Source organism: Lepisma saccharinum, chromosome 12 (genome assembly GCF_977018435.1).
Source record: "Lepisma saccharinum chromosome 12, izLepSacc3.1, whole genome shotgun sequence".
Lineage (NCBI taxonomy): Eukaryota > Metazoa > Arthropoda > Insecta > Zygentoma > Lepismatidae > Lepisma > Lepisma saccharinum.
The window spans coordinates 53983156-54005907 of NC_139240.1; the positions used below are offsets into that span (position 1 = coordinate 53983156).

The following is a 22752-nucleotide window of genomic DNA, read 5'->3' on the forward strand; positions in this document are numbered from 1 at the left end:
TCTTTTAGTACAGGGTGATTATAAAAGTTTCGATCCATTTCTGTGAAAAACAGATATTAGAATGAAACCAATAATGAGAATGGAAGCCCTCACACTTAGTAACACATAATCTATCAAAACTTCTACAGATAATGTAAACCCAATCTCAGAGTAACACATAATCCATCACAGGCTGTACAATGCTAGAAAAGGTGTTTCGTGCAGCGGTGTGTCGCTGGGAGTTTTGTGTGGACGTGCAGAGTGGTCATTTGGAATAAGGCTCAGTGCAACCTGTGATGGATCATGTGTTATTCTGAGGTTGGGTTTACAATATCTGTAGAAGTTTTGATAGATTATGTTTTACTAAGTGTTAGGGTTTCCATTCTCATCATTGGTTTCATTCTAATATCTGTTTTTCACAGAAATGGTTCGAAACTTTATAATCACCCTGTATAATAGTGATACTTCGCCTTTCTGCGACTATTGGCTAATCACAATGAGAATCAGTGATGATATGGTGAAATTGATAAAAGAACACTCATGCCCGGCCGTGATTCGAACCCGGGACCCCTCGCGTCGTAGCGCACTGTGCTAACCACTCCGCCACGGAGGTCTGCCTTGGAGGTAGAGAAGGTTCGTAAAATAACCGAAATATAAAGAAGAATGCAAAACTAACCCTGAACCGATCTTAAATTCCAAAATTAGAACACCTGTGTTGTTATTCCCGGAGAATAGTGCTGGAGGAAAAACTCGCAGGCTTGAGATCGAGCGGAACAACTGCGCAACAAACCTGGAGGAAACATGCGAGAGTTTGCACCACTGCGCGCGGCTCATCATATCCGAAATGGAACACGATAATTGCGCATGACTTCAAGGTCGCACACTCCTTCCGCCAGTCGTTTTTGTTGACTATCATGACGTAACGCTTCCCACTCACGTGTTCAGGGTTGCCAGCTGCTGGTAAATCTCGTGCGACTTCCGATTTTAGCCACGTTCCAAGGCTCGTAAAAACTGGCAGTACGAGGCTGTTGAACTGGTTGATTACTGCAGGTGACCTTGTGCGTACGGAGAATTCTTACTCTCTTCATAACATATGTTTTTACGGCCCTTGTAGCCTCAGGGCTAGCGTGCTCTGTTGCGTAAGGAAGAGGATCTTAGATCTTATCAGAGCATTAATGATGTGGCAAAAACCAGAAATACTGGAATCTTGTACTTCTTGTACAATGTAATTATTATTATAATGGATGTCTCCGCAATAAGAATAGCACTAAAAAATTGCTCCAGTAGTGTGTGTAGCATTTTCTTTACTTTCTTCAGCCAATCTCCATGGCGGAGTGGTTATCACAGCGCACTACGACGCTAGCGCTCCCATGTTCGAATCCCGGCCTGGGCACGGGTGTTTGTGAGCGTCGCATCATCAATTTAATCATATCATCACCCATCCTCATCTTCGCGATTATTTATTGATTGATTTGCTTTATTTTACTTCGCTTGTTGTGGCACTTTGCCTAATTTGCGAAAATGGGAAACCAAGAAAAACATAAAATAGAAAATAAATTGTCCTTAACTGTAGGGTTTATCCCCTGTCCAGGCCGGGATTCGAACCCGGGACCCCTGACGTCGTGTGTTAACCACCCCGCCACGTTGGCCGGCCATCTTCGCGATTAGTCAAAAGTTCCAGAAAAGCGAAGTAAAATAAATCTTATTTTAAGTCACCTTTCTTCCACTTTGGGGTAATCGTGAAGATGGAGATGAATTATTAAAATGATGAGGAGGTACTCCAATTGCCGATCTCATATTTACAAATGGTGTCTTAAAAAAATTAATGACCCCCGATTTTTTTTATTTGGTTATTTTACTTCGCCTTTCTGCCACTTTTGGCTAATCGCGAAGATTAGGATGAGTGAAATGATATGATGAAATTGATGAAGGGACACTCACAAAGATCACCCATGCCCACGAACCCGAAACCCCCGTCATCGTAGCCCACTGTGCTAATCACTCCGCTAAGGAGGTCGGCAAATGTTCCAAAGTGCAAATCACAATAGAAGTGATTCAACAACAACAGCTGCGTGAAATCTGTGCCTTCCTAGAACACGCAGATGAACAGAGAAATTCCCAGTACACTTTTATTAGCCGAAAACAGTAACCTTTGAAACATTAGATAACATAAGAGAACATTAGAATTGGCAACAGATGCGGATGGTGTTGCTGTTACAATTACTACGTTACCCGAAAGTCTTGAAAAAGCGATGCCCGTGGCCGAGAGGGAAATTTCCCTGTCGTGTGCAAACAAATCCCTTACCTAACTTAAAAATTCTCTATTTTTCAAAACCAAGAAAAACAAAAACATAAAATAGAAAATAAATTGTCACTAACTGTAGGGTTTATCCAGAAATTTCGCCCTAGAAGAGTGTAAGTTCGATTTTAGGGATATTAGATATTTGAGAATAATTTAATGGGGGTGTGTCGCCAAAACTTTCATGGGCGTGTGTAGTTGGGGATTGTTAAAGCCTTGACTATGTACATAATTTTCTTACGTTACCTTGGACATTAAGTTTACAAAATGTCCTTTTTCTATAGTCTTTATTCTTAGTATAGGGGGGAAGGGCAGTTGCACCCCCTTTTTTTTACACTATTGCCTCTTAATGCTAAGCCTTGTGTACCAAGGGAAAGTGAACTGTCTTTGTTTCTCCAGTTTTGGCACAAAAAAACTTATAGCTTGAAAGTTCCTATCCTTTTAGACTGAATTACTATCAGTTGAAACTAAAACAAGTGTTTATTAACTCATAGAAACGGATAAAGAGAAGCAAGCATGGGCCACAAATAATTCTTTTCTTTATCTGTTTCCTGTATTTTCTTGGGCCGAAGTTTCCTTGTGTGTAGGGAAATTTCCCGCTGCAAATTGTGGCATGGCTGACGAAATGTGCGGTTAACTTCTGCAACTTTGCAGAAGAAAGGATAGTAGGTCGTTACGTCACACAGAAGCAAAGGTGCTTAGGTGTATTGTATTTCCATGTTGGTGTTAGTCCCCTTGGCCATCAGGATACAGTGCTGCTGGTGGACGCCAAGAACGATTTACCAAGTAAGTACTAGGTTAAGGGCCGAATCACATGGAACTGGATATCCAGTTAGTTGGCGCTGAACTGGCTACCTGCCCGGATGTGATGGCTGCCTGGCTGACTGCTTGACTGATTTGGAGGAATAAGTTTGTTCGGTCCGCATTGATTACCATTTTGTTTTCGAACAAATCTCTAGTTCATACTTTACCTTTTTCATATTAACATCTCTACGCTGGGAGGAACCAGGCAACGTCGAAGTCTACTGTGTTTCAAAGGCAACAAATCCCGTTGCGGTAGCACAGGCAGAGACGATTCCACACAGGTAAAACAGCGATAGCGAAAAATCAGGCCTCTCTCTCTCTCTCTCTCTGTCCCGCCCGCACCCCCCTCTCTCTCTCTCTCTCTCTCTCAGAGTCTCTCTCTTCTCTCTCTGTCTCTTTCTCCATCCTCTTTCTTGCAGAGAGGAAGGAAGGAAAGAGAGAAAGAAAAGAGAGAGAGAGGAGAGAGAGAGAGAGAGAGAGAGAGTGTGTGTGTTTTCTCCCTTCTCCTCTCCTCTTTCTCTATGAAGAAAGAAAGAAAGAAGGAAAAAAGGAAGGAAACTCTCTCTCTCTTTCTCTCTCTCTCTCACTTTCCTTCTCTCTCTCTCTCTCCCATCCCTTCACCTCTAAACTTTCTCTCTCTCTCTCTCTCTCTCTCTCTCTCTCTCTCTCTCTCTCTCTCTCTCTCTCTCTCTCTCAGAAAGAGAGAAGAAGAGAAAGCGAGGCCAGGCCGGCTCGGTAGCTCAGTGGTTAGAGCAATGGCACGGTATGCCAGAGACCCGGGTTCAAGTCCTGGTCGAGTCTGCATTTTTCGCTGAAAATTTCTACGTAGTACATCTCCTGTGTGTGCCTAATCTTCAACATTCTTCAAATTGCTCGTCCACCTTTAAGCCGGCTTTAGGCAAAAGCATTTCCATTAACCTTTTTGCTAGCATAAATGCTACGTAAATGCTTCCAAAAATCTTATAACAGAGTACTTTACACATTTACACCAAAGCATTTCATGGATCATTTCGGTTAGCTGTTCCAATTACAGTGTATAATACATACAGCGCGAAAGGCACGTCGAGTTACACCGTCTATGGTGAGTGCACGGTGTGTACAATTGAAAAAGCTAAAATATTCTTCCATACGTGTATAGTAAACGTTGTAAAGTATGTATTTAATCAGCGCCACTCTTCTCTACTTAAAACCATTTAATACGAGGCGATATTCCTTTCTGTTGAATAGTTATCGTATTTTAAAAGTGTGAAGTGATACGTTGTTTACATCTCGTGCGGCTGCCATTATGGGAACAAAAGACTATCGACAAGTACGTGTGAGGCGGAAACTAGCAAATGGGTAGCCAGTCCAGCGTCAACTATAGCATTCCTACTGGAAATCCAGTTCCGTGTGATTCAGGCTTTAGATGGAACAAGTCGATTACATTAAGAAACTAGCTGGTGAACAACATTCACTGTTTAATACTTTTATGGACTCGACATGGCAAGGTCATGGTAATAATAGAAAAGATGTTCATTTACCTGTAGGTTCCTGTACAGATGATTGTCTCCGCTGATTTGGATGATAAGGCACGGTCCTGAAATAAAACGTCTTTAGGGAGCGCAACTCCCAACTTCTAACTCTAGCATAGCACCAATATTCAATGTATAACTTTGAGACCACAACTGTGTACTCTATAACTTTCGGACTACAACTGAGGGTTAGATCTGTTCTCGCGATCTATTTAAAGGGGATTGAAATATAGTTCAGGCACAAGTACCTCGAAAATTTCCTATTAATTGCGTATCATCGAAATGAAATAAATGAAATCCAGCATCTCCACCACGTATCATTCTTACGAATGACCGGATAGAACCTGCCACTCCCAATTGATTTTATGGGTGATGTAGATTAATCATCATTCATCCTCAGATGGTGAGAGCACTTGTAAGTCTGATGCTAAGCAGCAAGAGGTAATCCTGAAACAAAATGCACTATCTAAAACAAACTGAAATGGCAAACAGCCACTCTTTGGTTTTTAGAACTTTTGAACCTGAATCGTACATGGTGAGGTTTAGGATAAATACCTGTCTACAGTTAGAAGATTGATGACCAAATCCACAGATCGAAGTGTCAAATAATACTGACTCTGTCTAGACTTCTCCTTCCTTCTCAACCTAAGTCAGGCTGACTACTCTTCTTCCAAGACTTCCAAAAGTACTCCTGATTGTCTCAAGTCAATTCCAAAAGTGTCCCTACCAAAGCCTGCCTTCTTCTCTAAACCCCTCTCAGTGGAGACTTCCACCACGCCGATTCGTCAAGTATTTCTTCCTATTCAGTAAGCAGAGTGCTACCTTATTACCTGTTTGCTTCCTGTTACTCCAACGTTTCATGAAGTCCGTACACACTTGACTCTGCATAACAAAAATACCTCAAAGGAGCAGACAGCTGGTGCAAACAAGTGAATGACCCTCGGTCTAATTAAAGTATAATTTATATTATAATTCGTTATAATTCGTTAAGATGGAATTGTTCTTGTATGATGATTATTTGTAAACATACAAATGGAAGTGTGCTAACATATATAGGGTATTTGTAAATGTGTTTTTGCGAACAGTATGATAAACGCGACAGAACTACCTTCTCAGCAATTTATTATTGTTATTTTTGTTACTTTACGTCACGTATTTATCTTTGTAGTTTAATCGCGAGGATGGAGATGAAAGTAATGAAAGGGAACAGCTCGAAGCATAGCAAGTAACATTTACTTTTGAGATCTATTCCACAGTTAGTGGTGTACCAAGGAAATTTGTAAGAGCAGTCTGTTTTTAGATCTAAGAGGGTGTTTTAATTTGGGGAAGGGGAGGGGATACTGTGTGTGCAAGAATATTTTTTTTTGATGCAAAACAAACTGTGTTTTAAAAAAAAGTTTTTTAAAGTACTCCCGAATTTTGTATAGTGTAGTTGCCAGTTATAAATTTGCTCTTTTCCTGCGTTCGAAATGTTTCTTATCGAAGCTGATCCGAAGAGGGTGAGTTATGCCCTTCACCAACAAACGTCTTAGACACAGTTAGCTTTCAAAACGAAAAACTGTATCATAGTTCCTTCGTTACAACAACGGAAATGAAATTATCAATTTTTTATCCGCAGAAACTTGCGAAGAAGTGCGCATGCGCGGACGGTCCTTGCGCATGCGCAGTGACTTGCGCGGACGGTCTTTGCGCATTCGCAGTGACTTGCGCGGACGGTCTTTGTGCATGCGCATAAGCATAAAAGGCTGCTCGTTCGAAGAACCGTGAGAAGCAGAGACATGAAAACAACTTACATAGCACAACGTCATTAACTCCTCAAAATGACTGTCTCATAACATCCTATCTTATCATGTTCAAACAATGTGACTTAGAGATAAGAGATAAAAAGGTATTTTGGACACCGTATATAGAATAGTAGAATTAGGTTACCGGCTCGAGATTATTGTGCACAATTGGTGGATCCATTTACAGTAAATGACCGGATTCCTTGGAAGAACTTATCGTAAATTGACAGTGCTGAGCAGTATCTTAAAACATTTTTTTATTTCTTGTTATCCAGTTAGATTACTCGAAATATAATTATGTATATTCAGATTTACAAGTAGAGTACTCTACGAGTTAGATATTCCATTAACATAAATCTCAGTAATTGTAATAAAGCTGAGAACAACAATGAAAATTGTTCACTAGTTTCTTGTTCAAGTGCTATCATATTCGAATAGAAGAAAGAAAAGAATTAGAACTAAATTAGGGATACAGCTCTATTTCTAATCACTATACGTGACACAGAAAAATACTGCTAGTGTAAAACCGTACAGTACTAATAGTTTCTAGTGTGTTACACGACTGATGAAATTGTTGTCATTGCCATCGATGAAGCTGTAGTTCACGGTTTCATACAAAAGGACAAAATATTATGATTTTAGAGAGATCGTAGGGCCGAAACAATGCCTCTTAACAACAAAGTTATTGGGACAAGTTACTTGACTTGGGGTCAGGTTTTGTCAATGGTTCGCGGCGGACCAGCATAAATAATAAACTGGATGCCCAACTAATGGACGGATACAGTGAAAAGTACTTTTAGCTTTGTCAAATTTTAGCATTGTGAATGGAACATGAAGATGTCCACACACATGTGCACTTTGTTTTAAACAAGAGAAGAAATCTACATAATACATTCCTGTGTGATATTTCGATATCAATTAGAAATTTTTAAAACAGCGGAGCGTTGGTATCGTAAAATATCGGCCTCGATATATCGATAATGACGACATCTATATCGATATTATCAACATCGACATCGATATTGTCAACATCGACAATACCGATATTATCGATATGGACTAAGACCCTCATAAGAAAAACATTAACTTAACGTGTACATGACGAATGAAGCGGACCTCCATGGTGAAGTGATTATTACAGTACGCTACGACGCCAGGGGTTCCGAGGTCGAATCTCGAACTAGCCCATGGTTGTTCTTTGCGAGAGTCATTTTATCAATGTCATCATAGAATCACTGATTCTCATCTTCGCAATCAGCTAAAAGTGGCAGAAAGGCGACGTAAAATGAACGAAATCAATGATCAACGACATGACGAATCCAGATGCAGCATTAATTCTTGTTTATTTTTAGTTTCTTGAAAAAAGGGTTGATGAAAACTATAGACTCTTAAGGTCAACCACTCCACTACATTGGGCTTGGAACTCATTTTGTCGCTTATTCAACGAGCAGGACGGTTTCCTGTGAGCAGGTCATGTGACACGAATGGGAAAGGAAAGAAGAGTTTACAGGATTCTTGTTAGGAAACCTGATGGTAAACGACCTGTAGGAAGGCCAAGACTAAGATTGAGGAATAACGTTGAGATGGACCTAAATGAAATCGGTAGGGATGGAAAAGATTGGATTGATCTTGCCCAGGATAAGGACGGATGGAAGGCTTGTGTTGCTGCAGCCATAAACCTTCCGGTTAAAGAATGCTAGAGAGTTAGTTAGATAGCGTCGATATCGATATTCTCGGATATCAATATGTGGACTCGCTATAGATATCACACAGCCGTTGGTACACTGGCCTCAACAAGTACTCCGGCAGTTTGTTTCTTTATACAGCATATTTGCAGAAGATACAATTCAATCTACACGTGTATGAATATACGCTGTATAAAACACACCTTATTACTAACTTCGTTGATCCTGTACGTGGACTCCTTAAATATAGTACGAAGAGGTACTGAAATAATTTCTCTAGCTGTTGCAATTGTTAAGGTATCTGAAATGTCAGCTGACGATACGTGCCGATACGTTCTGCAACTCGTCTAGCAGGAGGGAAGAAGATTATGCTGTTGCGTCATCCACACCCACTTATGCCCATTGTCGTTCGTTGCTGCTGTTAGCCCAGTTTACCCTTCAGTTGACAACTGTCATCGTTCCAGCGTTGGGTGCAGCTACGGTTATAACCTGTTAGTAGACGCAGAGAACGTGGTACATAGTAAGTAGTAGGTTTAAGTAGAATAAGAAGTTTACAGTGAGAACGGACTGGTAATTCAAGATACTCGTATGTTTCGAGTCCACGTTCTGCACTTGTTGCATCTCTCTGCACTCACGCGTATAGTTGGTATAACACGATGAAACACCGACTCGTCTACTTCGCTGATTTGGTGTCTAGTAGTGTATTTGGTGTCTGCACCGTCTCCACTACGTTCTAGAGCGGTGTGGTGTGTGGTATGGTCACGTGTTGCGTGTTACCTAATCAAATGACCGTTTAAAGCAGCAGACAGACATTTGTTGAATCTTCTGAACTTGAACACCACTATCCGTCTACTTGGTTGAACCAGTGCCGGATCTAGAAGCCGCAAACACCGTGGTGCGGGGGTTCCCGGAGACAAGTGACCTTTTAGGAGGGCCCTCAGCCATTGGCATTGTAGAGGGTTCGTATATCCGTATGTAAAAAATATATGTAGTTACTCAGTGGCGCAGAAATGAATACAAGATATGCAGGTAAAGTTAAATTTTCTTGTGCATATAGCACCGTGCCGTGAAGGCACATTTATTGTATGTGGGCTCCACATAATTTCGATGTCGGCCATCTTGGAGGTGATGTGAACAGCGTCACACTGCGGCCCCTTAACCCCCATCCTCCGGTACCATTTGATTTGAGGCTGGTGGGCCCCTAGAGCCGCTTTAGGCGGGGACAAAGCCGGAAATCACCTACCCCGGGTTTCCCGCGAAGCAGTCAGACTAGATTGTAATCAGGCTAAAATTTCACGAGAAATGCAGTGGTGAAGGTTTCTTCAACCTATCTTTAATCAGGAAAAAGTTACGACTGCATGATTGTAACAAATGTATCATTTTCCAGGTGTGAGAAAACAGTGTCATATATATATCACATCACTCCCTTCCCATTTAAAATATTTGAGTTGAATTCAATATGGTGGCCATAAATATTGCTTGGAACACACCAATGTGGTTCCCCCTAAGCCTAACCTGTTTCTATCATGACCAATTGTACCGAGCCTATCTCCTTTACGTTTTATAGGTGGTGTTAAATAGACGTTTGAATCACCCACTAGGCTCTTATGTGACTTGGTCAACATGAGATCAAAAATTGCACACACGTACATACATTATCCGTATGTGTGTGTATGTATTTATGTGTGTGTGTGTGTCTATATATATATATGTATGTATGTATATATATATACACACAGGGTGTTCCAAAATGAATATCGGGGTTTCAATGAAGTGTATCTTCTATTACATATACATTACAGAAATGAAATCTTAAAAGGAAAGGTAACTCAAACAGTTTTTGATTCTACTTGGCAGGTAATATATTTGGTAACTCCGCCGCAGCACGGCGCTAGTAGTAAAGATGGAGATGACTCCTGAGAGTAAAGCCTTCTGTGTCTTGGAATTCGCAAGGTGTAACTCAGCAATTGGAGTGCAACGTGCTTTTCGGCGGGAATATGGATGTGATCCCCCATCGGAGAACAACATCCGAAGATGGTACAACCAATTTAAGAATACGGGATGCCTGTGCAAAGGGAAGAGCTCCAGAAGACCACGTCTACCAGATGAGCAAGTGGAACAGGTCAGAGCAAGTTTCGGTCGGAGTCCCAGGAAATCTGTAAGGCGGGCAAGTCGAGAACTATCAATGTCGTCCACGACTGTTTGGAGGGTGTTACGAAAGAGACTGCACATGAGGCCGTACCGTCTACATCTGTTACAGGCCCTAAAGCCTGAAGATAATGTGACCCGTGCCAACTTCTGCAAAAAATGTGCTGGACATGGAAGATGATTTTCTTACACGTGAGATCTTTAGTGATGAAGCCTCATTTCATCTTAGTGGACGAGTGAATACGCATAATGGGCGTATTGGGGGGTCTGAAAATCCACACCAAACAGTGCAGCACATGAGAGATTCGCCAAAAGTGAATTTCTTTTGGGCTCTATCCAAAGAACAAGTGTATGGACCTTTCTTCTTTGTGGAAAACACTATCACTGGTGCTGCTTATTTGGACATGCTCCAGCAATGGTTCTACCCTCAACTGGATCGTGAGCAAAAAAGGAACATCTGGCAACAAGACGCCGGTCCGCCTCACTTTCATAGTGAAGTACGGTATTATTTGAATGCTGTTTTTCCCCAACGATGGATCGGTCGTCATTGTGAGGATGACGTGGCTCTTCTGCAATGGCCCCCAAGATCTCCCGACCTCACCCCCTGCGATTTCTTTTTGTGGGGGTATGTAAAGGATAGTGCCACCGCTAACTGCCGACCTCCCTGAATTGCGACGCAGGATTGATGCAGCTGTGGAGTCTGTTACACCAGACATGCTAGCTTCAGTGTGGGATGAAATTGCCTACAGACTAGATGTGTGCCATGTCACAAGGGGATCCCACATTGAACACTTGTAACTTGTGACAAAAAACTGTTTGAATTACCCTTCCTTTTAAGGTATGTTTCATTTCTGTATTGTATATGTAACAGAATATACACTTAATTAAAACCCCGATATTCATTTTGGAACAGCCTGTATATACGTATATATATATATATATATATATATATATATGGGGGGGGGTGCATGTGTGTATAAAGGTAGGTAGGTAAAGGAGGCCTTTGGTAATATTTTGCGGGGGTCCAAGATTTATAGATCCGGCACTGGGTTGAACGTCATTTCTTTGCACCAGCCTGACACCGGATACAACTGAACTACACCTAGTGTCAAAAAGTGCAGCGAACTAGACGGGGTTGATCATTATTCGTCCCCGCTCTCGTTCCCAAGGGCGGACAAGGTTTATTGACTTAACGATTCTAGCGTCCGTGAGGACTGGTAGACGAATCCAGAAGTTATGGACTCATTTTCTGATTAAGGCACTTAACGTTACACTTGCTTTTCCCTTCATCTATTTCAACAGTTCAAGTCGAGCTCCGTGGCGGAGTGGTTAGCACAGCGCGACTACTCCTTGGGATTCGGGTTCGAATCCCATATCATCACTCATCTAAGTGGAAGAAAATCGATGCTAAGTAACAAAAATGAAATAAAATTTAGTAGCTCAACCCCCTAGAAATAGATAAAGTTAAAAAGTTAGAGCAAATGATGTTATCTACTCAGGATCTCGGTTCCAACTGTGATCTCAGATTCTTCCTGATAACCTAGGGGAAACGTCCTCACCTTGCTATATATATACAGTAATGGCAACTTGTTGCCAGCGTTTTCACAATGTATGAGCAAAAAATCTTTTTTTCACCCAATTTTTCCTTGATCTAAACAAATCATATAATAGTAGTAATAATTAGTAATTGCAGTAGGAAACAAATTAATCACATGCATGCTTACATCCTACCTCGTCGCTACCGAGCCAGATGTCCTAGCTTCGAACCGTGGTCAGGAATGAATGTTTGTTGCACCATTACAATCATCGTCGATATCAACCAAAGATATACAAAAGTGACATACAATAGACAACATCCGACATATACCGTATTTGCCGGCGTAACCCTCTTTTGTACATATTTTTGAGGGAAAAGCTTTTTATCACTGAATATTATTGTTAATTTACTACAAAGTTTTTAATATAAAGACATGTGTAGGTCTACTTTCAACAAATAACTTACGTAATCTAACTAGGAAAGAATACATTTTAATGTTCTTCGTCAAAACCCAGAACTAAATGAAGAATCACTTGAAACCTCTTCTAATTCAGAATTAAAGATACCGGTAATCAAAAACTGAGTATAAGACCTGTTCCTAAAGGGAAAAAAGTGTGTCTTATATGCCGGCAAATACGGTAAATAGCAGTGGCGTACGCAAGGGGGGTGATACGGTGTTTAAACCCCCCCCCTTGAGCTTGTGGAAAAAAATTAAATGGCCAATTTTTCAGTCAAACATCTGGGACAACAATATTACTATTTCTACTACTACTACTACTACTACTAATAATAATAATAATAATAAAATTTGAATTATTATTTCCATGCAGCATGGAGAAAAGCAGAGCATTCCAAACACATGCGTCTTTCAGAGTGATGCATTGAAAATAAACACGAGTTTATGAGGTTAAGTTAGGGTAACTATGATTTAAAAGAGAGAAAAAGTTGTTTTGTATCTCAGTTGTAACAGTGTTCAACACACTGTCGTACGCAGGATGTGAATTATCGGGGACATTTATGCGGGAAAAAAAGCCGGGAAAATTCCACCCATTTCGGGAATCGAACCCGGGTCGCCCGCGTGGTTGTCAGACGCTCTACCGACCAGACCATCGCAACTCGTTGGATGAGTTCCATACTTTGATTATTTCCATTTATTTTAATATATTTTATTGTTTTTATGGATTTTCTTCACACTTGAAATGTCTCACCTCGTTGACCAGACAATTATTTCGTAACAAAGAAACAAAAAAATGCTCCCAGGATTTGATAAAAATCAAATAACTAGAAAGTAATTTCGTTCTATTGTTTTCATAAATACTATATTTATGTAGATCTCTACTACTTAATAGTAGTAGTAGTGGTATTAGTAGTATTATTAGTATTAATTCAGCTAATTAATTAATTATAAGTATTATTAATTAATTGTGATTATTATTATTTAATTAAAGTATAATAAAACAATGGTAAGTGAATTTGGAAAAAAGTTTTAGAAATAACACCCCCCTTGATGAAATCCTGCGTACGCTACTGGTAAATAGGCATATAGGCTTGTTCTCGCAGGATTGCAAGTAAGAACTAACAGAAATAAATATGAAACTCGAGCCTAATGTTATCTTACTAATATTTAGTCTGATGTCTTCAAATTTCCATGAAAGTTTGCTATGTTTCATAGAATTTTCCTTTTCCCCTTTTGGCTTAACATTCAGTAGGAATTTCACTTAGAAAAGTAATTTTTTCTTCGTTTGGCAACACTACATGTTGTATGTTGACTCTTGTAAGAAACCACTAAAGAAAAAAAACAATGATAAAGCCACTTATCGAAAGATCAAGGTTCTATTTTCTTTGACGTCGAGATACAGTGATAGGCGAAAAGATGCTTAACGAAACTACGTATTACTACTCTCGCTTCAGTCTGTGATTGTGTCGATTTCATTGTGTGTGAGACTGTGAATTGTGTGTAATCTGGAATTGTGTTAAATATTTCTACATTCGCCTTTATACTTCGACGCAGGACGATAGGGATCATAAGGTAATAACTGCAACCTCTAGGCTATCATTTTGATAACTATAAAATATCGTTGAATATTTGTTAATGTGATTGATTACGTAATTGTTTTTGCATAGCTAAACGTGACGGTGAAATTGAATGATGAAACTGATGAAGGAAAGAGAAAAATGAAGTATCGGCGTTTCTTCCAGTTGTCGAACCAGAGCCATTACGCTAACGATTTCGCAATGAAGGTTGGCATCAATATCGTTCGAACCATACATTCCTATCATGCTACTTATATTGTAGAAGCCTTTATATATCTGTTACAGTCTTGTATCCACTAGCAACCATATTTTTACAAAGTTTATTATAATTTTAATTTATAAGACAGAACATTTTAGAATAGGTACAACAGTGCAATAAAAAGTCGATTATGTTAATTTAATATTGCACTAATATCCGGCCAAGTTAGAATCTAAACCAAGTTATTATTGAAATTATGCATATTTTTCGTCCCAAGTAATCTACTGAGCTTTTCCCTTCTCATGGATTATTGTCTTATAATGTTCATTAGTTCTATACTGTGATTCTTGGTTCGTTTTTCATACCATTGTATTGTTGGACTGGCAAGTAGTCTTGACTGTGATTCTTCATTTTCGATCCTCTACTGTACAGTAAGAATGTCCAGTAGTGCTGGACTGTGATTCTTTGTTCGTTGTTCAGTGCATTGAACTATAGGACTGTAAAGTTAGTAGAGGAAATATACGGTTTCACCCGGAAATAATTGCAACACAAATGTTTTTTTTGTGCCACATTGTGCGGAATGGTATAGTGAATAATATATTAAAACTCCGCCATCCAAATGTTTGGGGAAAATCCGCCATCTTAGAAAACGGCGGCAAAAATTCAACTTAACATTTAAAAAATATATATTAATATCTCGAAAACGGTGCATTGTACACAAAAAATGAAGATAACCAAAATGAAAGAACGGAAAATTTGCAAAATTAGGTTTTTTTGTTTGTTTGATAGAGCTACCATAAATCTTAATTGAATTAGAAAGATTCAAATATTTTCCTTAATTTTTAGAATTAGCGTAAAAGTTGGTTTCTGACACAAAGAACAGCAAATATGTAAGAAACTATGTAATTTATGTCCTAAAGTCACTGAACCAAATTCATAGCTTATTATTTTCCCTAGAGACTGGTTTTTGTTTCGTGCCCTTAGTGTCAGGGGTTGAGGAGATTTGTTGTTTAATGCAGAGTCATGTGTTTCCCTAAATTTACGTGTTCCATTTCCTATGATATTGATTTTTAATATATTATTCACTATACCATTCCGCACAATCTGGCACAAAAACTATTTGTGTTGCAATTATTTCTGGGTTAGGCCTTTTCTCCCGTTCGTTTCCTCTATTAAGTTGTCCTGAAGTGTGAGTCACTATTTTTAATCTTACACTGACTGATATCCACTTGATAAAATACATGTTTAGTTAAGTAAATTGTTCAATGTTGGGCACAATACGTAAGAATAGTAAAAAACAAAGCATTAGTCCAATTAAGATCAGTAAATTATGTAATAACGTAACATGGTCACTAACAATCAGGTAAGTAAATGGAATTGATAAAACTTTTCTTTTGGTATTTCTACCGAACTCTTCTAATTCAAATATTCTTTATCAATGTACTGTCGTGTTGGAATGTGATCTTGCTATCTCTCATTTTCTTACGCTGTTAAGACAGTACTATGATTATGCGCTGTGGATTAGGAGTGATAACCAGATGAAAATGAGACGGCCTTGGAGTAATCGAACTTTAAGGAACTTTATACTTTGAAAGGTTTCTGCAGAAACACTTGCATATATAGAAATATCTCATAACACTTAATATAGGGTGTCTCAGTTAAAAGTAGCACGACTACGATCAACAGTTACATGCCAAGGATCATGAAAAGAAACGAAGTGTGTCTACTGATGACCTTGAGTACCTACCACGGTTCACGTTACAATGGACTACGCCATTTTACTGGAGCAATATATCCGTCATTTGCCTCACAGACAAATGTCTTTGAGCTGGCCTAATTTTAAGTGGGACACCCAGTATATGTCCAATCAAGGATTGGGCGTACATCCCTAAATACTAACAAAACACCACAATACTCCACTCAAGTGCAAGGTTCATTGCTACCATGTCCATAATGCCATGGGAAGCCATTTTGTTTACTAGTGATACTAGCGGAAATTAAGACTAATGCCAAAAAAAGTAAGAAACAGCCTAAAATCAAGTAAAAGCTGCAATTCATGGCAAAATAAGTCATTATCAACACGCCAACGCCAGTCTTCATGCATGAGCGCCATGTGCTATAATTTACTTATTAGACGAAATTTTTATTTATGTACGCATTTTCAAGATAACATTTGTGTAGGTGCAGAACTGTAACTCATCGCAAGTATTAAGTAGGTATATCAGTACTAGAGACGACAAAATCGCGGGTGTTTATAAATTGATAACAGAACGAGATACAGGCATTCACAACTAGAGACGAAATACAGACTCTATGGGGGTTATTCCTGAGTAAACAAAAACTGATCTATCAAACAATTCGATTATCGATGGCGGGGAAAGAACTTCCGGTTTGGCGAATTTTCCAATGTAAACAAGTGGAATACAGATCGTCACCGAGTTCATTTTCTTATAAAAGATCGGAAACAAAATGGATCACTTGAAATTTTTGAGTGATGTAGAGAAACAAAGGTACCTAGAAAAGATTGGCAATTTACCGGATCGTTTGGATGCAGATATAAGGGAGAATACTAATATTTTCCAAGGCAATGTTAATCTTTTACCAACGGTTTCGTTTTGAAAAGACTTCTCCAGGTTGAAATGAAGCTTACATTAATTATAAACATTGAAATACTTCGATCACAACAGTAAAAGAAATAATAATAATATATTTTATTCCAATTTAATTATTATTGTTGTTTATTATTACCATGCTATTCGATCCACAAGCCGAGGGAATATCCAGTACAACTATTTTCCATTAATACTTCTACATTTCATAGTTCCTATACTGAAATGCACAGTTATTGTATTTGTTATTAACTTTTGCAAGTGTCGTTCAAGAAAGGACTTTAGAAGTTGGAAAAAATACTCACAAAGTTTATATTGTGTGACCTCGTCTAAAATTATAATTTCTCGAATTCTCAAAACTATGGAACCATTTATTCTTTGAATTAAATGGTAGAATATGAAAAAAATATCCTGGCTCCTGTATTTTCACTCATTTTTTCGATCTAATGCATATTTTACATTGATTACTCTGTTCGAATACTAACCAAGTTAAATTTATTTCTGTTATTAACAATACAAATAACGAACTTCCTGCTTTTTTGCAACTTGAAATGAAGGATGCCAATTTCCAGAGGTGGGGAGGAGGGGTCGACTGACCTACCGACGCCCATGGAGAGAACGCTTATCAACACCCAAAAGGCAAATGCGTTATAATATGATTATAAATAGTTCCAACTTTTAAATGTAGTCAACACATGTCCGTTAGACAATTATAGTTTTCGAAACACGTAAAATATTTTCATTTGATTTGATGAAGTGCCGCCTGCAGAGCCTACTTCCTCGTGTTTGTGTCCAATCTTTTCGCTTTACTGCCTAAATCCACTGATCTTTCAATATCGGGTCTGTCTAAAAACGATGCGTAGATACCTGAGAACAATTGTTTGTCTGAGAACAATTGTTTGTCCCCTATCTCATGTTGAAACCAAAATCCACACAAACATTGTCGCCTCTTCCGAAGACACTGCCTTTACACCATTGAATTCAATGTTATTCTTTTCAAAACCGGAAGTGCAGTCCCCGTCAACGCGAAGGAAGCACAGGAATGTAAACATCCGGTGAATAGCGCCCATCAAGTCTTGTCCCGTCTCGCTACCACCCCTAACTGGAAAACTTTGATAGTCATTTTCATTCGTTATTAAAGCATTACACGTTTAGACTGTCGAGTAGTCCTACCTGTAATTCTTCGTTCTTCATATTCCGTTGTAGCATCCATTAAAATAGATATTTCTCCATTTCAGGTCGTAATCAAATGAATTGACGAGATTTGATTAGAAGTTGAAGAATGATTTACTATCTTCTGGCTTGCATAGTTTCACTTCTTGTAGGTGCAGCAACATTATATTACCTCCATGCCCTGCATGTGTACAGGTATTGGGAAAAGAAAGGAGTGCCATATATCAAGCCAATCTTCCCATTTGGAACTGTTCGTGAATCCATATTGCAGCGAAGATCTTTCATTGAAGATTTTAACGATTTCTACAAATCTTTAGAGGGACACAGGTTCGGGGGAGTTTTCCTACTCCAGGCCCCAGTGCTGATCCTCAGAGACCCAGATCTCATACGAACCATATTAGTGAAAGATTTCTCTCACTTTGTGGATCATTTGCAGTTTGGACATGAGGAAGTTGATCCTCTAAATTGCAAGTCTCTCATAAGGCTAAGAGGTCAGAGATGGAGGCACATGAGGATCAAGCTGACTCCTACATTCACCTCTGGAAAGATGAAGAAGATGTATCAGTTCGTTGTAGACTGTGGTCAGGAACTGGTGACTTATCTTGAGAGTCGAGCGAAGAACCAGGAGGATATTGAGGTGAAAGATATCTTGGCAAAGTTCACCACTGACGTCATCGCCACGTGTGCGTTTGGAATTCAGGTGAACTCCCTGAAGGATCCTGATGCAGAGTTCAGGAAGATGGGGAAGAAGGCCATCGAACCACCCAACCTTATCCAAAGTATTAAGAACTTCAGTATTCTAGCCTTTCCTACGCTCTCCAAGTGGTTGAAGTTCTCGGCGACACCTAAGGACGTTCAGAAATTCTTCTGTAAGGCTGTAAAGGACACGATGGACTACAGGGAGAATAATAATATCTTCAGGCCAGATTTCTTGCAACTCCTTCTCGAGCTGAAGAGGAAGGGAAAAGTGGAGGATGATGAACAAGAAACAGAACATAACTACCTTCTTAACGAAGAAACAAGCAATGAAGTAGGTAAGTGACCTTGAAGTTTACCAATTTTTCATTGTTGTGTATGAGTTAATCCAAAAAGTGATAAAATATATTCAATTCTTGTTTTGTAAATCAGTTCTGAATTTCAAACCGTAACTTTCAAATATCTCTTCTTATTCTACTCAAATCCTCAGTCCCCTATCTTATCGTACTTTGTTTCATTTCCTCTCAGCGTCATTTCCTTTACCAGTATAGCAGTATAGTCTTCTATGTTACACGACAGTTGTGTATTCATCTACAAGGGTCGTTCAAGGTCGAATGAGAAATTTATTTCTACAGAGGAAGTAGAAAGTCTGACGAGAACCAAACTATATCACTTTTTCAAAGTGTGCGTCAAGCCATAGCTGAAGTTGCCCGATTTCTATAAAAAAAAACTGGTTTTGCTGTGGTACCCATTACAGAACACCTTTCTTAGGTGCTTCACCTGTCTTCAATTTCTTCGCTCTCAGATGCTCTTTAAGGTGTCCAAAGAAATTATAATCACAAGGAGCTAGGTCGGAACTGTAAAGGCATTTGGAAAAACCTTAAAGCAAATTTAGGTGAGACTTGTTTCTGTCAGATTTTACGCACAAAAGTCTCTTTCAACATTGAACCACCATTGTAATATCTATACGAAGTCTAGAAATATTCAAGATTCCTATTACATCCTGTAATTGGTTCAATCTTTGTTTTGAGCCCATTTTAAATACAAATAACATATTGGGACAGGGTCTACAGTTGAAAGTGCGATCCGAACCACTGTGCGAATCCACCGGGGATCAAACCTGACTCCATTTTATTAAAAGGCGACAGCGATACCACTATACCATAGGGAACAACACTTCCCGAAATTTTTGAGGCTTCCATACTGCGAATTAGGAAGGTACTTTCTTGGCTAATATTCAAAGACCCTTGAGAGCATTACAAAGATGAAGTCATTCTCATCTTCAAGTGAAACCTTCAGTTCCTGAAGGGACTTAAGTTATCCGCCCCCAAAAAGTTTGGGACATATCCAGAACTCCGCTGGGAAAATGTCTTCAACAATTTACATTATTTTGTATGCGTATGCTGGGAAGTTTGTCACGAATCTTCTCTGTGTTTTTCAGAGCTCACTGATGATGACTTTGCTGCCCAGGCATTCATCTTCTTCGTCGGAGGCTATGAAACGTCATCCACGCTGCTCAGCTTCGTCCTCTACGAGTTGGCTGTGAATCCAGATATTCAGAAACGTTTGCAAGAAGAAGTGGACCAGGCCTTAGCCAAGAGTGAAGGGAAAGTATCTTATCAGACCGTTATACAAGATATGGAGTATCTCGATAAGGTTGTGACAGGTAATCCTGTTTCCTAAAATTGCACATACTTGTACGTACATACTATGTATGGTGTTTGCGAGAGTTTTAGTAAATTACAAATATAAATTCCAATTGTGAATGTGGTCAGCCAGGTTTTGTATACACAGGAAACACAGAACTATCTTGTTTTTATTTCACTTTGTTTAAGGTAACTTTATTTTTTAAAAGAAATAAAATGTAAGTTGTATTTAAATTGGAAAAATCAAAGTGAATGTGGTAGTATACTTTTCTTTCCAGAGGGCCTCAGGAAATATCCTCCGCTTGGACTCACAGACCGCATGTGTACAAAAACTTACAAAATTCCAGATTCCAATGTAACTATCGAACCAGGCACGATTTTGGAGATCCCAATCCACGCCATCCACCACGACCCGAAGTTCTACCCAGATCCTGAAAAATTCGACCCGGAACGGTTCGACGAAGACAACAAGAGGAAGAAATTTGGTCGAACCTTCCTTTCCTTTGGAGATGGACCGAGGATCTGCATTGGTAGGTTTTGGATTTAATGGGCAATTAGTAAACGGCCGTTTACTTGAAGAAAACTAGCAGATTTTTGTTCTTTTACGCTTTTGCTACTTTTGCCTTGTCTCTATTGGTAATTACTAGTATTATCTTCATTGTTTCTACATACTTCAACCGTTACTCTCTTTTGACTTCAGTCTTGAAAATTGCCGATCATTTATTTTTCCCTTGTCTCTAATGCTTATAAAAATTTCGATTTGTTCTAACAATTTGTCTTTTCTGATGTCTTTCGGCTACCTTGCTTCACATTCTATGACTTTCGGCATCTACGTGAATGACAGAAAAGTTTTGTATTATTGTCATAAACGCTTCCCTACTCAAAGGTTTAAATTCTTCATAATGAAATCTTAGTCATTCTCTATAATACAGTATGATAATCTTCTTGCACCTCCCTCTGTCCTTGCAGTTTTAGGTACATCTTTCACGTTTGAATTCTATTTCTGTTCATAAAGTCTTTAACTTGTTTTCACTCTTGTGTGGATCTCTCAAAGCTCACAACTCGGAAATATGCTATTGTATTTCTTGAAATAGGGAACACAAATCTGTAATTACTACAAAGAAAAAAATACCGACCACCGTATTCGAAACCCTAGCATGGAAGCAATGCTGCTAGCGTCGCTCGTGTGACTTTTAGTTGATTTATTTCCAGATGTTTGAGAAGTCTAGGGGCTAGTAGGCATTAATAATACTTTATTAAGAAAAGTTTTATTTTCACTGCAGGGTGATATAGGAGCAAGCATCCATTACTGCTGATAAAAGTAACTTAAAATATACTTTGTAATAACAAATCAGGAATGACAGCGGTGGTATTGCAGTTATGAATTAATTATTTCATACCTCTTTCGTCTCAAAATAGTACAATTTCATTTTTTCTACATCTGGTTATAATGTAGACTTTTAAAATATTTCATTACAAACATGCGACAGCAATGACCATGGCCTAAATATTGATAGAAGCTGACAAAAGATATCTGTAATGTTGATACTTTGGCGGGAATGTATTACAAGATATTGTTATATTTATATCCATTTATATATAAATAACCAGTGTGTTTGTTTCTACAGGCTTACGTTTCGGTTTGATGCAGTCCAAAGTGTGTCTGGTGTCTCTCGTGTCAAGGTATGAGTTCAAACGCTGCGAGAAGACTAAAGTTCCCTTCGAATACGACCCGAAAGCATTTTTTCCAGCAGGGAAGGGAGGCACGTGGCTGAAAATAGTGGAACGAAACAGGAAGTGAAATTATGTTAATTATATGCTCGACCATAACATGAACTTTACTCAATTTAACAATTGCTGAAGCATGTGTGTGCGTGTGTATGTTAGAGATTAGACCAATTTAGTGGTATATCTTGATTATCTGCAAATAGTGGTATGCAAAAGTACTTGAAAATTTCCAAGTTAATTGAGTGGACTCTATTTCTTAAGTTTGTAAATTCATCATATAATTTTATCATTGTTTGATGGTTATTTGTAAACGAATGCAAATTCATATTGAAATGTGATGTTTTCTTCTAATATATATTTTTCATTATGTGTCATTTTCTAGCAATAAAGTTAGAGTATTATAACAATCGATCTATGTTATATATGTTAGTTATTTCACATCATATTTCTGTGTAGGTTCATCACGAAGATGAGTGTGAAGGGGAACTGATGAAAAGGATGAAAAACATTGATTGGATATCGTCAATCGTTTATTTTCGGAATTGTCGATATTATTGACAACAATATGTAGTTGTAGATACATAGACTTTTTTGTCACTGTGTATTTAATTATAACACCATTAAACCCTGTTTCCATGATATGAAAAACTCAATATGCTGATCAAGGCAGAAATTTATTTTATTATAAAACATAAACTAAACGTAACGTTTCAACCTTCTAGCAAGGTTTTCTTCAGACTCTGCACCAAGTACAAATGCAACAAGATACAAAAAAGGACGATATATATACACAAACATTACTCCCCTCCAGACTATTAGAAAGTTGTTCTGGAACATTCTAGCAGGTGGCTTTCCCTTGTCAACTGTACATTCACCTAAAAGGCTAAACATATTAACTTCCATGTAGAATGTGGTTCGAC

General features: G+C 38.7%; 1 protein-coding gene and 1 non-coding gene across 3 annotated transcripts; both read left to right on the top strand.

The window, feature by feature from the left end:
* The first annotated feature begins 3811 nt into the window (after window positions 1–3811).
* On the top strand, window positions 3812–3883 carry TRNAT-GGU (transfer RNA threonine (anticodon GGU)). Its single transcript has one exon. It is a non-coding gene; the product is annotated as a tRNA-Thr (tRNA).
* Window positions 3884–8511: 4628 nt separating this feature from the next.
* LOC145996095 (cytochrome P450 6k1-like) lies at window positions 8512–22241 on the top strand. Of its 2 annotated transcripts, none has more exons than XM_083132353.1 (5): window positions 8512–8582; window positions 17828–18796; window positions 19900–20124; window positions 20383–20634; window positions 21733–22241. In XM_083132353.1, exons 2-5 carry the CDS (start codon window positions 17872–17874, stop codon window positions 21903–21905), a joined length of 1575 nt encoding a protein of 524 aa, XP_082988479.1. In that variant the 5' UTR covers window positions 8512–8582; window positions 17828–17871; the 3' UTR covers window positions 21906–22241. The 2 variants fall into 2 exon arrangements, with proteins under 2 accessions (XP_082988479.1, XP_082988478.1); XM_083132352.1 differs by lacking the exon at window positions 8512–8582 and adding an exon at window positions 13628–13776.
* The last annotated feature ends 511 nt before the right edge of the window (window positions 22242–22752 follow it).